Source organism: Amblyomma maculatum, chromosome 2 (assembly GCF_055883805.1).
Source record: "Amblyomma maculatum isolate TAMU_Amacu chromosome 2, ASM5588380v1, whole genome shotgun sequence".
Classification (NCBI taxonomy): Eukaryota; Metazoa; Arthropoda; class Arachnida; order Ixodida; family Ixodidae; genus Amblyomma; species Amblyomma maculatum.
In genome coordinates, this window is record NC_139345.1 from 25,107,886 (window position 1) to 25,123,073 (window position 15,188).

The following is a 15,188-nucleotide window of genomic DNA, read 5'->3' on the forward strand; positions in this document are numbered from 1 at the left end:
TTAAGACTCCGGGATGGTTTCAACCACATGGGTTTCTTTGAAGAGACACTGAGGTATTGTCCTCCCCCCCTAGGTTATCACATTCAAATGACACAATCTGTTGCTTGTGTTCATTTATGTGATTTCTTTAAGCAACTGCTATGGTGCCTGTACACACAGGGCCCAGAAGCCAACCACATCAAGTTCGTCAAAGCTTTTTCTTCTGGTGTTCTCTGCCTTCTTTTCTAGTAAAACAATGACTGATATGAAACCTGAAGTTAGTTTCACCAGTTAAGAAGCTTTCAGAAGTTAGAAAAACTAAAAATATAAATGCAGGTGAAGCCACCTGTCGCTATTTTTACAAAAAAATCAGCAGTTTGCCTGAAGCAAGGCTATCTGCTGTTTACTTCCAAACGGTGATCACAAACTCCTTTTTGTATTTGGCACGTAAAATTGCATAGAAATTCAGTTTACTCAGCCATCATAAATATGTCTTTTCCTGCCAGAAAAACTTCAATATAGCCAGAAAGAGCCTTAAAGCCAGTTTTAGTCAGGAACAAAAGTGGGATAAGAGTTTTTCACAGTTCCCTTTAATATGTACTGGTACTGCAGAGCACACAATAGTGCTTTACATGCTCCTCCACTGATGCAGCCCCCATAACAGAAATCAATAACACATCTTTAGGCTTGGCAGCTGGCTGCGTAAGCCACCACCATCCAGTGTAGGGAAAGAATGGCAACAAAATGCTTTTAATGAAAAGAGAAAAAGACAACTGCACCTCTGATATGATACCGCTGGTTCCCGCTTGGCAAAAGCCAAACTGCTCATGTGCCTTCTGGACAGGCCGGTTTTCACAAGGCTCCCAAGCCCGATGCCGATCCAGGAACTGGCTCAGAGAATAGCAGATGCCTCGGCCCCAGCGGTAGGTGGGACCCTTGTTAACATACCTATGTGCGCATACCTGCACATGAGAGTAAAAAGAATGTGTCAACTGCAGTTATGCATGGCCAAGGTTATTTTACAACACTTAAAAATTTTTACAACATGGTGGCACAAGGACGTGGACATAAAATATCATTGACGTAAGATGGTGCAACCAGGCCATAGATCAAAAACAATGCAAGAATGAAAAGTGTTTTTGTTCATAATATAAAGCACATGAGCGGTGGCCAAACTGGAAAAACTGCGTGCCTGCATGCTCTGTCAGCAGATACGCAGGAGATAGCGAAGGTCACATCTGGCTGACCCATCTCAATAACCTGATGCTCACCTTATCGCCAGCACGAGCGAAGCCCTACAGCTGCCATCAGTGCTCTCCACAGGCCCTTTCAATGCTTTATGCAACCTTTATTTCTCTCACTATTCTTTTTCAATCTTTCCGTCCTGAATTCCCCTTCCCACACAGAGTAGAATGCCAGCGAAATCTAAATGCTGGCAAAATTCTCCGTTTTTCCATTAAAGAGTCTCTCTCTTTCTGTCAATGCTTTTTGCTGCGCAGTGAAGAAAAATTGGCCTTCTGTGGCGTGCGCTTTCTGCTTTGTCAGGAATGGAATGATTTTTGTCTACGAGACCGCTGTGGTTTGTGCTTCACATGGCGGCGAGTTTGGCAGCAGCACGCTTTGCTTGTGCCGGTGATAAGACTAGCATCAGGTCATCGAGATGGGTCAGCCGGATGTGTTGACACATTCTTGCTCCCTGTTGCACATCTGCTGATACAGCGCACTGGCATGCAGTTTTTGTTTTCAGTTGAGCCACTGCTGGCATGCTTCATATTACTTTTGGTGCACCTGTACTCAACTGACGAAATATAGGTTTTATATTGTTGACTGAGCAAACAAAAAAATTATGGCATGAAGCGAGATACCCTGTAACTGAGGGGGGACTACAAGAACTGCCCTTGCACCCAGAATGCTTGAATGGAAATTATCATTTTTGGAAGTTGCTAATCACTTATCTGCTTTTGAATGCACAGACAAATGTCCTAAAATGTGTTGGCTTGTCCTTCTGTTTTTACCAGCTGAGTATTTTGTTTGAAAAATAACCAAAATTGTTTTTCACATATATTGTACACATGTTCGTTCGTTCGTTCTTTCTTTCTTTCTTTCCTTCTCTCTCTCTCTCTTTCTTTCTTTCTTTCTTTCTTTCTTTCTTTCTTTCTTTCTTTCTTTCTATTACAGAAAGCCGGAGCGAAAGCTAAAGGCTACAGAGCCTGACAAAGGCTTCATGTTGGCATTGCTAGCCTTATGCGTCCCAAAGTGTTCTTCCCTCTTCATTCATGAGCTCCGCAGGCCACAAAGCTCAATGTGTGTGAGTTAAGGGTTAGCAGTAAGACTATAGCACAGGCATTCGGAGACTCACCAAGACAAAGCCTCCAGGGCGCTGGCTCTGCACAGTGACACCCAGCCATTGGTCATCCTTGAGCACGTCCTTCTCAGGTGCTGAAACAAAACAAAAAAAGCATGAAATATGTTCTTAACAATTTTATATTTTACCCTCGGCTTTGTGAGATAGCTTCATATTGAAAGCAAACATTGAAAAAACACTTCTATCAAACACACAGCTATTTTTAAACCTTGAGCATTGCAACTGTCGTCTAGGCTTGGAGAGGCTGGCAATGGCCTCGTTAATCACACATGATGCCACTATATGCCCCAGTATGAATTAGTACTGTGCCCTCTAGAAGTTCTACAACACATCAAAAGTGGCCAGAGAAAAACTGAATGCAATTTAAATTATAAGCACTTTTCTACACCAAGAAAATCAGTAGTGGTGTTGATAATATCATTATTAGCAGCAGCACCAGCAGTGCTAGGGTACAACCCCAAAAACGACCGAATGATTTCACTTCGGATCCAAGGTCACCCTTTCAACATAACAGTTATCCAAGTCTATGCACCGACCACTGCTGCTGAAGAAGCTGACGTTGAGAGATTTTATGCGGACCTACAATGCCTTTTAGACCGCACCCCATCATCAGACGTCGTTTTTCTCATAGGAGACTGGAATGCTAAGGTCGGGAGTGAAGAGATATCTGGAATTACAGGCAAGTTCGGTCTTGGTGAGCCAAATGAAGCTGGGCAGAGGCTAGTAGAGTTTTGTCAAGAAAACAACCTGACCATAGCTAATACTCATTTTCAACAGCACAAGAGGCGCCTGTACACATGGATTTCACCGGACGGTCTGTACAGGAATCAGATCGATTATATTATTTGCCGGCAGAGATGGAGAAGCGCTATACAAGCAGTAAAAACAAGGCCTGGGGCCGATTGTGGCACCGATCATCAGCTTCTTGTTGCCAAAATTAAGCTTCGATTGAGGAAAACGCAGAAAACTAGAAGGCCTTTCAGGTATGATCTGGATCAGATTCCATTAGAATATGCTGTGGAAGTGAGGAATCGATTTCAAGAATTAGATCTAGAAGACAAAGAGCCCGAAGAGATGTGGACTGATGTTCGTGATATAATACAAGAAGTTGCTACTAAGGTAGTTCCAAAGCAAAAGAAATGCAAAAAAGCAAACTGGTTATCTGAAGAGGCTTTGCAAATAGCTGAGGAAAGGAGGATGGCAAAAGGTATGGGGGAAAGAGAAAGATACAAGGTTCTCAATGCGGATTTTCAGAAAATAGCAAGGAGAGATAAGAATGCCTTCCTGAACATGCAGTGTCAAGCAGTTGAGGACAACAGCCAATTAAGGAACACAAGAGCTCTGTATAAGACAATCAAAGATATCAAAGGAAGCTTCTGTGCTAAGCTGGGCGTGATAAAGGACAAACGAGGCAAGGACCTCACTGAAGCCTCAGAGATAAAGAAGAGGTGGCAGGAATACACAGAAGAACTGTACAAGAAGGACCCGGATGTGCAAACCCAACATAGGACGGTTGTGATTACTGATCTCGAGCCGGACATCCTGAAGAGTGAAGTTGAATGGGCCTTAGCCAGCCTTGCTAAGAACAAAGCTAGCGAAATTGATGGTATTCCAGCTGAGTTGCTTCAAAACCTCAACCACGACGCTGTTAACACACTGCATACATTATGTCAAAAGATTTGGACAACCCTGCAGTGGCCACAGGATTGGAGGAGGTCAGTTTACATCCCCATTCCAAAGAAAGGCAGTGCCAAAGATTGTTCCAACCACCGCACGATCGCGCTTATTTCGCATGCTAGCAAGGTGATGTTAAAAATCCTGCAAAGTAGGCTGCAGCAGTATGTGGATCGGGAGCTTCCGGACGTGCAAGCTGGGTTTCGCAAGGGCAGAGGAACTAGAGACCAAATTGCCAACCTTCGCTGGATCATGGAAAAAGCAAGAGAGTTCCAGAAACCCATTTACTTCTGCTTTATTGATTATGCGAAAGCGTTTGACTGCGTAGATCACAGCAGATTGTGGCAAGCTCTCCAAGAGATGGGAGTTCCAATTCACCTCATCTGTCTCCTTAGGAACCTTTATGAAGGGCAAGAGGCCACAGTCAGAACTGGGCATGGTCTTACTGATTGGTTTCCGATTGAGAAAGGGGTGAGGCAAGGCTGCATACTGTCGCCCTGCCTATTTAACCTATATGCAGAGTGCATCATGAGGAAGGCCGGTCTGGACGAGTCTTCAGCTGGAGTGAAGATTGCTGGAAAATGTATCAACAACCTTAGATATGCGGATGATACCACTTTAATGGCAGAAAGTGAAGTGGAACTCAAGAGACTTCTGATGCGCGTACAAGAAGAGAGTGAGAAGTTTGGGCTTAAACTGAACATTAAAAAGACGAAGATCATGGCGTCTTGCCCTATCAAGTCCTGGAGCATCAATGGACAAGAAGTGGAAGCTTTGACAGATTTTCTGTTCTTGGGCGCCAAGATTACCTCGGAAGGAGACTGCAGCCATGAAATTAGGAGACGCCTGCTTCTGGGAAAGAGAGCAATGGTTAGCCTTGACCGCCTAGTAAAGAGCAGAGACATTAGTCTGCCAACCAAGATCCGTATAACCCGTGCTATGGTCTTTCCAGTTGTGATGTATGGATGCGAGAGTTGGACTGTGAAAAAGGCTGACCGTCGAAGAATTGACGCGTTTGAATTGTGGTGCTGGCGAAGACTCTTAAGAGTTCCTTGGACTGCCAGAAGATCAAATCAGTCGATATTGTCGACCATAAACCCTGACTGCTCATTGGAGGGTCAAATTCTAAAGTTAAAGCTCAGCTACTTTGGTCATCTGATGAGAAGAGAGGAGTCGCTGGAGAAAGATTTGATGTTGGGAAAGGTTGAGGGTCGCCGGAGAAGGGGTAGGCAGCGAACGCGATGGTTAGATGGCATTCTCGAGGCATTGCAGATGAAGCTATGTGATGTTAAGAAGATAGTGAGAGACCGGAAAGCGTGGCGTGACATGGTCCATAGGGTCACGAAGAGTCGGACACGACTGAACGCCTGAACTGAACTGAACTGTAGCCACCCTATACTATAAAACTTCAACTCTCTCATTTTCTGCCACCCTCAGCGTTTTCCCCATATCCTTAGTACTAATGGCATTTCTCTTGCAGAGCACCGTTTATCGATTCTGGGATTTAATTGACTTGCACAGGATAATTTCCTGCTCCCATTACGTACTAAAATATTACATTCTTATGTTTTTTCTCTCACCAACTTTCTCTTAACAGTGCATCTTCTTTTCACTTTTCACTCTTTCCGTGCAGTCGCCCAATTCCAGGCTTATTTATGAGCCATGAAAGTACTGCCACAGCAAAGCATAAGCGTGAAGATGAGTTCCCTAAGTGAAACTCGCTAGCACAGTTTTGCTTTAGGATTGCACTGCACTCTATGCACCATTCTGCTGTGAACAGCATATGTTTCTTCCTTCACTCACCATAGGTCTCAGTCTCAACATTTAACTGAGTGCAGTCGTCGTATCGTGTGCTGATTGGACACCTGTAGACAGCACCAGACCTGTTTGTGCCCGGTTGGCTTGTCTGGGCCCGAGGTGCTCCGACCAGCACTCTGCACAAAGGGGGAGGTCACACAAGTCAGCTCAAACAAAAACAACAAAATGAAATTAGCATTATTAGGCTCTCTTTGCATAATTCTGAAGCACACACGCACACGCACACGCACATACATACATACATACATACATACATACATACATACATACATACATACATACATACATACATACATACATACATACATACATACATACATACATACATACATACAAACAAATCATCTGGATGTTGAATACTACAGCTAAGCTGATGATGCATGCAAATAGACTGGCAGGTGTAAAGATATGCGAGGCCTTGGAAAAAACATCGCAGTCAACCACCACTTTCAAAAAGGATGCACAGTGAAAGGAATGGGCTCTCAAGGCGCACTCTGCTTTTATAGTTAAAAAAAAAAATTTTTCAAAACACAAGGTCAACAAACATCTAATCAATGTACAGTCATTTGCATTCAGTACCTGCATGATTCAGAGATTGAAAAAGCAATATTAAAGCAAACTTTTCCCGCTAAAACCATTTTGGGATTTTTTAACTATGTTTTTAGTCACTTAACCCATAGTGGTCAATAAGCCAGACCCACTGTATGCAACTAGTTCAATAGGGCAATCCGAATTGAACCAATAGGTCAGTCCCATTGAGAGAAATATGCTGCATTGAACCAATAGGTCAGTCCCATTGAGAGAAATATGCTGCATGCAGATTTCAGGTTAGGCCTATTAACTACAATGGGTTCAATGGAACAGACCAATTGGATCCAGCAGGTCAGGCCCACAAGAGAATGGTATTGTGGGAGAATCCAAGTGGACATAATAGGTCAGACCAACTGCATGTGATCGATCCAGTGGGACATACTAAATGGGGCAGAAGGAAAACTCCCAATTTACATTTTTACTTGTTCTGTTTAAAATACAAAAACTACATGCTTTGATGGAAATGACAGCCAACAGGTAAGCATACACCACACACAAGAAACAGTCAGACACTAGCAGCCAAGGTTAATAGACACCCAGTGAACAAACTTCTGCATCCGCTTATATACACCACTTATCAAACACGGTGTGGTCACAGGTGCTTGCCAAAGAGTGAAATTATTTCAATTAATTTTGACTAAAGTGATAGCGAAAATGATGAATACGATTTAGAAGGTTAAGCTCCTGATAGCTATTTGAAAAGAATATTCAGGTTTGTCAAATATGTGAATGTTCACATAGATACATTGAGTGCAGGTGGATAAGGTCATCTGGGTGCAATTGGAAAGGCCAATTGGGCTCACCAGTTGGAAAATATTTATTTAACTGAGTACACATTATGAACATGAATAACCAATATTACAGATATTGCTATGCATAGAGGCCGGCCTACTTAGACTTTGCACTACTAGCTATTTGGTATAGTTGCGCTGTCCAAATGGAACTGGGAGTCCATTTTAATGGAACGAGAATTCCAAATGGAGCCAATCAGACCCATTTGGACTGGAATTTTTAATTCTTATTGGATCTTACCCAACACGAATGTAAATTCCAACCAGAACACACTGGAGAGTTCAATTGGACTATTCAATTAAAACGACAATTCCTAATTAATCCGAGTGAGTCCCATTGCAACCAGTTGAGACTCAAATGAGTCCAATAATTTATATATATTTTTTAACTGTGCTGAGCCAAGGCACGCGAGCCGCGGGCGCGCGTTTCGACGCAGGCGAAATGCAACAAACAAACAAACAAAATAAAAAGCGCTCATGCGCTGTACACTCAGCTAGTGTACGTTAAAGAATCCCTAGTGGTAAAAATAACCCGAACTCCCCACTATGGCGTACGCATACCTAACAGGCTGAACCGCTTCGGGGCGCTAAGCCCCAGATAACGTAACAAAGATAACATAAGATGACAGCTCTAAAGTTGATGAAAGCTAGAAGACATTGAATGCACGCTCAAAAAGTTAACGCAGAAACACAAAAGACAGCTATGCAAACGGGGCACTGTTTTTCTGCAAGATCTAGGGGCCAGTGGGGCAGTGAGCAAGATTAGCGTTCAAGCGCAAAAACATCTGCAACAGCAGGCGACGTTCGCAGACACACACACTGCGCTAAAAGACATGCGCGAAAAATGCACACCTCAAGCCGCAGTTTTTGAAGATTCTTCATGTGAAACACGAGACAGACCGGAACATTCACCGGCCATGTCACTGCGAGTGCACCGGGGCAGCAACACTCGCGGTACCCCTCTCCGAAATTTCTCATGCGTCAGCCGACACGGGTCATGCAATACGTCCGATAGCCAACCTGCATTTTGGTAGCAGACTAAAACATTGCGTGTTTAAATGCCTCACCGCAGTGGTGCAGTTGTTAAAGCTCGACTGCTGCGCCCGAGAATGCGGGATCGAATCCCGGCTGCGGCGACAGCTTTTTTGGAGGCGAAAAGCAAGGCGCCCGTGTGCTCTGCGTTGTCAGTGCAAGTTAAAAAACCCCAGGTGGTCGAAATTACTCCGGAGTCCTCCATTACGGCGTCTCTCATAGCCTAAGTAGCTTTGGGACGTTAAACCCCGTACACCAAACGGCGCGTGTTTAATCTCATTCTTCGGTGTTACACGCTGACTGTATAAGGGACGCAGACAGGTTTCACGACGTTCAGCGTCCGCAGATGAAGCAGGCACATTTGATGGTGATCTGGCAATTTCTTTTTCACATTATCTTTCTTTTTTTCTTTCTTGCCCAGTTCGCGGGAAACAAAATTGAAAATTGCACATTTCCCAAGCTCATCCAGCTAGCGCGCCGAGCAGCGCACTTGGGTGCGCCGCCGAAGTCCGCTTCTCCTCATATGCCCGGTGTGAGAGGAGATGCTCGCCGAAAGGAGACGGCAGACGCGGCGCCAACTTTTCAAGCGTGCTGCATTTACTCTCTCTCTCTGCGAGAAGGAAATGGAGTCACCACTCTGACCTACTTACAGGCGCCATATTTCCTTTATTATGCGCGACCGTGAATTCCTTCCCATTCCTAATCAACTTCCGCCATGTCATATGACTGGTCCCTTGATATATATCAAGAGAGCACGTATGTCGGCACCTGCCACGGTCGGACAGACCTCAGTCTAATATACTCCTGTTTGTCAAGCTTCAAGACTGGCACGCGGAGCACGCGTTGCATACTTAACTGCGATGGAATTGAGGAGGGAGCTCGGGTCACTTGGCGTAGTTTAATTGTGGGGAAAAAAATGATAAAAAACGCAGTGCTGTCTTGCTTCTTTCGATTATCTCGGGCCTTTAAAATTCACCGACATTACGGCCATCGCTGCAGGGTCTGAACCCACGTCCCCACTCAGCAGCCTAGTGTCTTAACCACTAAGCTACCGCGGGCGGGTTGTTTTGAGCATGGACTAACCTACTTTCATCTAGTTAAGCAGGCGACAAACAAAGCAGCAAGATATTTCGCTGTTAGGGCACACAGGTGCGGTACGAATGACAGGGCGTGCTACATATGCGTGACTGCAGGGTGAAACAAGACGACGCGCGCGCCCGTATGAATTGCTAGCAAGACGCCGCTCGCATCTCTTGCGAATTCCATTGCATTGCCTCTGTAATAGGCAGTAATAACAGTAACAAAAACAGTGACCAATTTGCCATCATTATCTATCACGTACGTCCAAGATTTTGTTATAATTACGATCTGGTGAACTCTTTCACCGCCTATGAACAACATGGGGTTGGAGGCGAGCAGAGACAGGAAGCGCTGAGCTGAGCCCTTTTATTCTGACCAGAAGCACCGACTCAGCCTTCCGCTGTGACGCACCGTGCTACGTCAGAACAACACGCTGCCGGGAGAACCGTCTGCCGCCCAGTTTCCGCCCACATCGATGAGGTGCGGAGCACACCAAAGTCAAGACCCAGTATGGCGATCCCGGAAGGCGTCCCTCGCAGCGAGGCTGGTTTCCCACCCGCACAACGCTCTCAAAAACATCGGCAGTCACCAGCTTAGTCGCAAGGTCGATCAGCAACATATGCAACTGTTTGAGCAAGCATATTGGGACAAGATATGTTGAGAAAGAAATATTAAATACTTCTCTGTAAAAGCTAAGCCATATTTTTGTTTTCCCGCTTGACAATTTGATGACTTCATCCCAACATGTTACTCATACACTTCCGTCGTCAAAACTGCGTCGGGCTTAGCGTTCTTAGGAGGTGTCAGTAGGCATCGCCTTATATATGCAAAACGTTACCACGCGAAAGTGTGCGCGGCAGTGCGTAAACGACGGCACCACTTCTGATCTTTCACCCTATTCGTTCGTTTCTTCCTTCGTGACCCTAACCCGGACATTTTCGATCCCAACCCTTTCTCCACTGAATGTAGTAGACATCATGCCGTATACGAACTCGCTGCTCCTTCCTGCTATTCAGTGAAAGCTGTTCGCATGGGCGGAGCGGGTTTTAACCGCGTTCGCACGTCGACGAGATATCGCTGTCATGCGCAGCGAGAGTTCTACGCTGTTCTCGCTTCCTTGTTCGGCAACGACCACGCACACACTCTTCATCGCAATATGTACAAGTCATGAGCAATATGAGCTATAACAAAGTTTGAGCATTCATTTATTGATTACTCTATAATAATGTTTGACAAGAACAATTTATTTAGTTTTTAGAGCGCAGCTCTTTGGCGCCTGTTCCTGGGTTTCGCGTCGGCGTCGGCCTCGTAACCAGCTCCGCCCCCTTTCAGCCTTCCAGCTCAGTACCCCTCTTCCTGCGTGACACCGACCGCGCGTGTTATCCGATTGCTGCGCGCACTCCCCCGTTCGCCGCTGCTTATACCCCCCCCCCCCCCCACCTCCCTGCTCTTCCTACATGGCGGCGAGGTGCTCTCCGGTTGCTGAAACGCCGGATCGCTATCAGCGGATCACGGTGCGTGTACCTCAAGCCGAAACGCAGAGTCACGTTCTCTTCACTCGCTAGCGGCGTCAGCGGCATCAGTTAGTCGCTGCCAGCTGTTCGTCGCGCAACGTTCCTACGGGCCTACGCGCTGCCTCCCGCAACCTCCGGAATTGCTCTCTTCTTTCAAAGCTTCTTTCATGACAGCCAAGAACTGTTAGTGGAGTGTTTCTTGAAGGAATACGTGTGAAAAAATAAAAGAAGTTGTCTGTAATAGTACATACGTGTCTTGCTCGAAATATTTGCCTCAGACTATCGAAAAGGTGAAAAAGCTGATGAGCTGCGCTCAAATTTCGCATTAGGAAGTAACGTAATCGTCGGCAATTTTTTTAAAGACTTTTTCTTTGGATGGATAATATCCGTAGGTCGCCATCATATTTCATAGAAAAATACGATAATGTTCGCAATTTTGTGCAAAATGTTTGTTCTTTCTCATATTGCTCATGACTGTACCATAACAGCTCCTTCAAAATATTTTCGAGCCATTCGGCAATAACCGGCGAACAGCCGCGCGGAGCAACCCTGTCGCTCTAAGTTTTGCCTTTCCATCTTGCGGAGGAAGAGGCACATGGAGCACAACGACAGCCATCATGCCTCACTACAGGGAACCAGCGTCGTGGCGTAGGAGCAACTAGACACAGCTCATCCCCGGTAACCCGCAAACTGTCGAGTGTCTGCGCAGTGTACATGACACGTACGGGTACTGGACAAAGGCGCGTGGTCGTTGATGAATATGAGGGAAGGAGGGGGGGGGGGGGGGGGGGGGGGACTCGTGTGGCCCGCATGCAACGTGCATAGGTGCGGGCAGCCGAGTGAGAGGAGGCAGAGAGGAGGGATAGATGCAAGCAGTGATCGGCTGTCACGGGCCCGCTAGCACACGCGGGCAGCGGCTTATATAGCAGCAGCGATAAACAGGCACAGTATCCGCGCAAGCGACGGCGTTTATTTTGGACGCAGGGCAGCTCCAGCTAGGGCCGAAATTCCGCGCTGGCTAAATCGGGGCAGACACGCCCTTTCCACGGACTGCCCGGCCTCCCGCGGGATGACCAGGTCAGGCGGCGGACGTCTCTCGGCCCGCAGGCATTTCCCCCTTTCCCGCGAACACGGCCAGTCGGCGCGCGCAAAAGTCGCCCCGCACGAACACAGGGCTCGGGTCCGTTACATCCACAGTGCATTCAGAACATGTTCCGACAAAGCCTCACCGCATGTGTCACGCCGGTTTATGTCGTCCTTCTTGCCGCCAATATGAAACAGCAGTCGCTCGCGGCGTCAGAAACCTTCACCGAGTTCAAACCGAAATTTTCTTGAAATATCTGGTCTAGGGACCAAATGTAAATCACATAAAAAAGGTACAGATTTAAGAAAAAAGAAAACAATTACAAGAAAGACGGAGATCGAATACAATGCAATGTAACGCGATTACAGACATTATTTTGAATTTATCATAAATTTTACTCATAAAACAAGACAGGCGACCGGACGAGCGAGATCCGGTTCCCACTAGTTTGGAAGCGACCGCTGGTTCTCACTTCTTACTGCGCGTCAATGCGTTCCGCAGACCTGCACATGGCCTCAATTAAAAGAAAAAAAAAATAGTTAACATTTAGAGCTGTGCGCGTTAAGCACTTGCACGTTGCCTGCGAACCAGCGTTGGCTATTTCGTTTCGCTGCCGCATACACAGAAAACACAGGTACGGCGGCGGGACATAGGAACAGCAGTTAATTCAGTTACCTTATTTTTCACTTTTATGCTCCAGTTGACGTGCTGAACGTTTCGTCATTGACCAAATTCGCCGCAACTGAGCTTCCCTTCACACTGCTCGTCCCGTACGTGCGTCTCCATTCACAGGACAAAACGTGCTGCGTCCAGAAGGAGGATAAACGCCCAACGCTGCACATCGTGCTTATATCTCTTTCTCTATGCTTATACCACGCTGCACCAGCAGAAAAAGTAACGCGAACGCGATGTTGACACAGGAGACCATGAGAGATGCACAAAATATTGGCTGAGTGTTGCAAATTTGCCGGCTACTCCGCTCTGCACCTGACAGCCAAGTTTATTGGGCAGCTATCTACAAGGACTGGCCACATGAGTTAAAGCGGGACGGTCGCAAGTGGTACGATTAGAGCACTACGCCTGCTTCGAACAACAGAACTGTCGCTGAGCAGCGCCGCGTTGTCTGCCAGGATGGCCGCCTCAGTGTCGGAGCATCCGTGGAGCGGAGCCAACCGGGGATCATGGCCGATCGAAGCAGCATCGCTAAACGAGTGCCGCGCCCATTCTCATCCAGAGGAGTTGCAACATCCCCCTCGCCCTTTATTTAGAACCTCGCGCCGCAGCCAATGGTCGAAAATAAATCACGCCAGGATCCCAACAATGTATCTCTCTGCCGTCAGCGACCTAACGTGCTCGCCTACTAATATACACTGCACGATCAGTAGCAACTTTTTAGTCCTGTCTTAGTTTGAATAGAATAATTATCATTTTTGCACATCTCACCACATGCAGCCATGCGGCTGATAAGAAAAAGCCACACAGGTTCCTAAAATCCTCATCCCAGTTCGTTGCCTTTGGTGGGATTCGCCAGTAATTATACACGCTCGTTCGAAGTCAATGCTCCCGGGAAGTTCAGGGAAGAGCCCACTTCGAACACATCGAGCACAGCTTTTAAATGCTTGTTCACTATTCTCCCTCTTACACCTCTGTTCCGCAAGGCACTCGAACGTGTGTTCTCGCACTGGATGATCATTGCATTTCCATCGCTTGCGGATTCGCTCGTAGAAATGGTCCGAGGAACTGCAACCGTCCGTGCGCAGAGCCGTTGGAGACTCTCATCGTCTCCTTATCGCCTCCTTGGGAGCCTTATCGAGTGGAGCACTTACAATGTTTGCCAAGGAGCGGCAGCACGTTGCCAGATAAAGGCACGCCCCCGACTCTGCGGCATAACACCGTGGGGTCGAAGTGCGCGGCAGCAAGACGCGTCCGCATGCAAGAGCCCCGCAGTGGGACACGATGTCATTGATCAGTATCCGTCCGTGAACTGCATGAGATCCTCTCAACACGCACACTGAGGGCCAAGCAGAAACGCGAGCGTATCCTGGCAACTTAATCACCAGACGTAATGCTGCTAAACGCAGCTTTACCAGATGGCCCGCATTATGCCGGGAATGCCCGATAGTGAGGAATCCATGTTTCTGCAAGATGCATGATACCAAGAGTAGGTTTACACAGCCGGCCGACAAAGCCCCCAAGGAACACACGAACAATGTGCAGCCATCCATCGCCCCTAACAGACAAAGAATAGATCACGAGAAGAGATGCATATATGCGGGGAATGGTAGATACCTTCAGCTTGACACAAAGAAACCGGGCGCGTCGAAGTGCTCTAACCTTCGTCAAGAACCAAGCCCGTGAACGAGAAGTGAATTGTGTTGGAACGCTTCCGCCACTGCTGCTCCACAGCGGTGAAGCGCAGTCATGGGCAAACACAGCCTGAACATGCACGCTCGCGCAGATATAACAGCCGCTTCGAGCACCACGGAACCATTCGCAAGCGGCATGCCGACGTCTCGTAAAACGGCGATATAGTGTTCTAGAACACTATAACGGCGCAAGCCGCGGTAGCTCGCAAAACAGGCTGCGTTCGTTTCGTGGTCACGCGGCTAGGTAAGCCGGATATATTGCTCCCCATGAGCGTGTCACGCAGTCAGAGAACCCGAGGGACGCTGCGTTGATGCCAACGAGATAAGCGAGGAGGATGAGCTGCTCTTCTATAGATAATCATTTCTGTACGACTAAAAACTCGAAGTGACGCCAAGAACCATTGCAGCGGGCGGAATCGTGCTACACGGCGAGGAATTTTGCACTGTGTTCGTCGTGGGCGATTTTTTTTTTTTATTACGCACGCTTGCCATACGGCATATTACAAAACCCCGTGTAAATTATTTTCTGTTAGGAACCGGAGAAGGCTCCTGCTCTTATTGTTGTCGGTGCGAAGCAGATATCCTTTTATTAGGGTGGCGTGCAAGAGCCAGACTCCACGTATGGGACTACGGTCTCGAGAACTTGATTGGCGTAGCACGGATTAGACCGTCAATTTCTTCTTTTTTCATTTTATTCACAACAATATTTGCTTTCGACGGCAACGCCACTTTGTACGTAATTACTAACTCCTAATTAGCATACTCTTAATTACACTTAAAATCATTATATGTCTTTAAGACCCGCCACTCAGCCAAAGACCACAGCGCATTCACTGCGTACCTTTCTAACAGGCGTGAACCAACGACGTGCCCGTCTCGCAATTCCAAAGGGTT

At 46.9% G+C, this 15,188-nt stretch overlaps 1 protein-coding gene across 1 annotated transcript in view; it reads right to left on the reverse strand.

Moving 5' to 3' along the window:
* Positions 1 to 15,188, reverse strand: part of LOC146198168 (integrin alpha-PS1-like) — a 111,160-nt gene that overhangs the window by 32,249 nt on the left and 63,723 nt on the right. The window contains exons 2-4 of the mRNA XM_084593522.1: positions 5,822 to 5,952; positions 2,339 to 2,418; positions 759 to 941 (exon numbers count right to left, since the gene is read on the reverse strand). Coding sequence (XP_084449648.1) covers positions 759 to 941; positions 2,339 to 2,418; positions 5,822 to 5,952 — 394 coding nt within the window. The remainder of the gene's footprint in view (positions 1 to 758; positions 942 to 2,338; positions 2,419 to 5,821; positions 5,953 to 15,188) is intronic.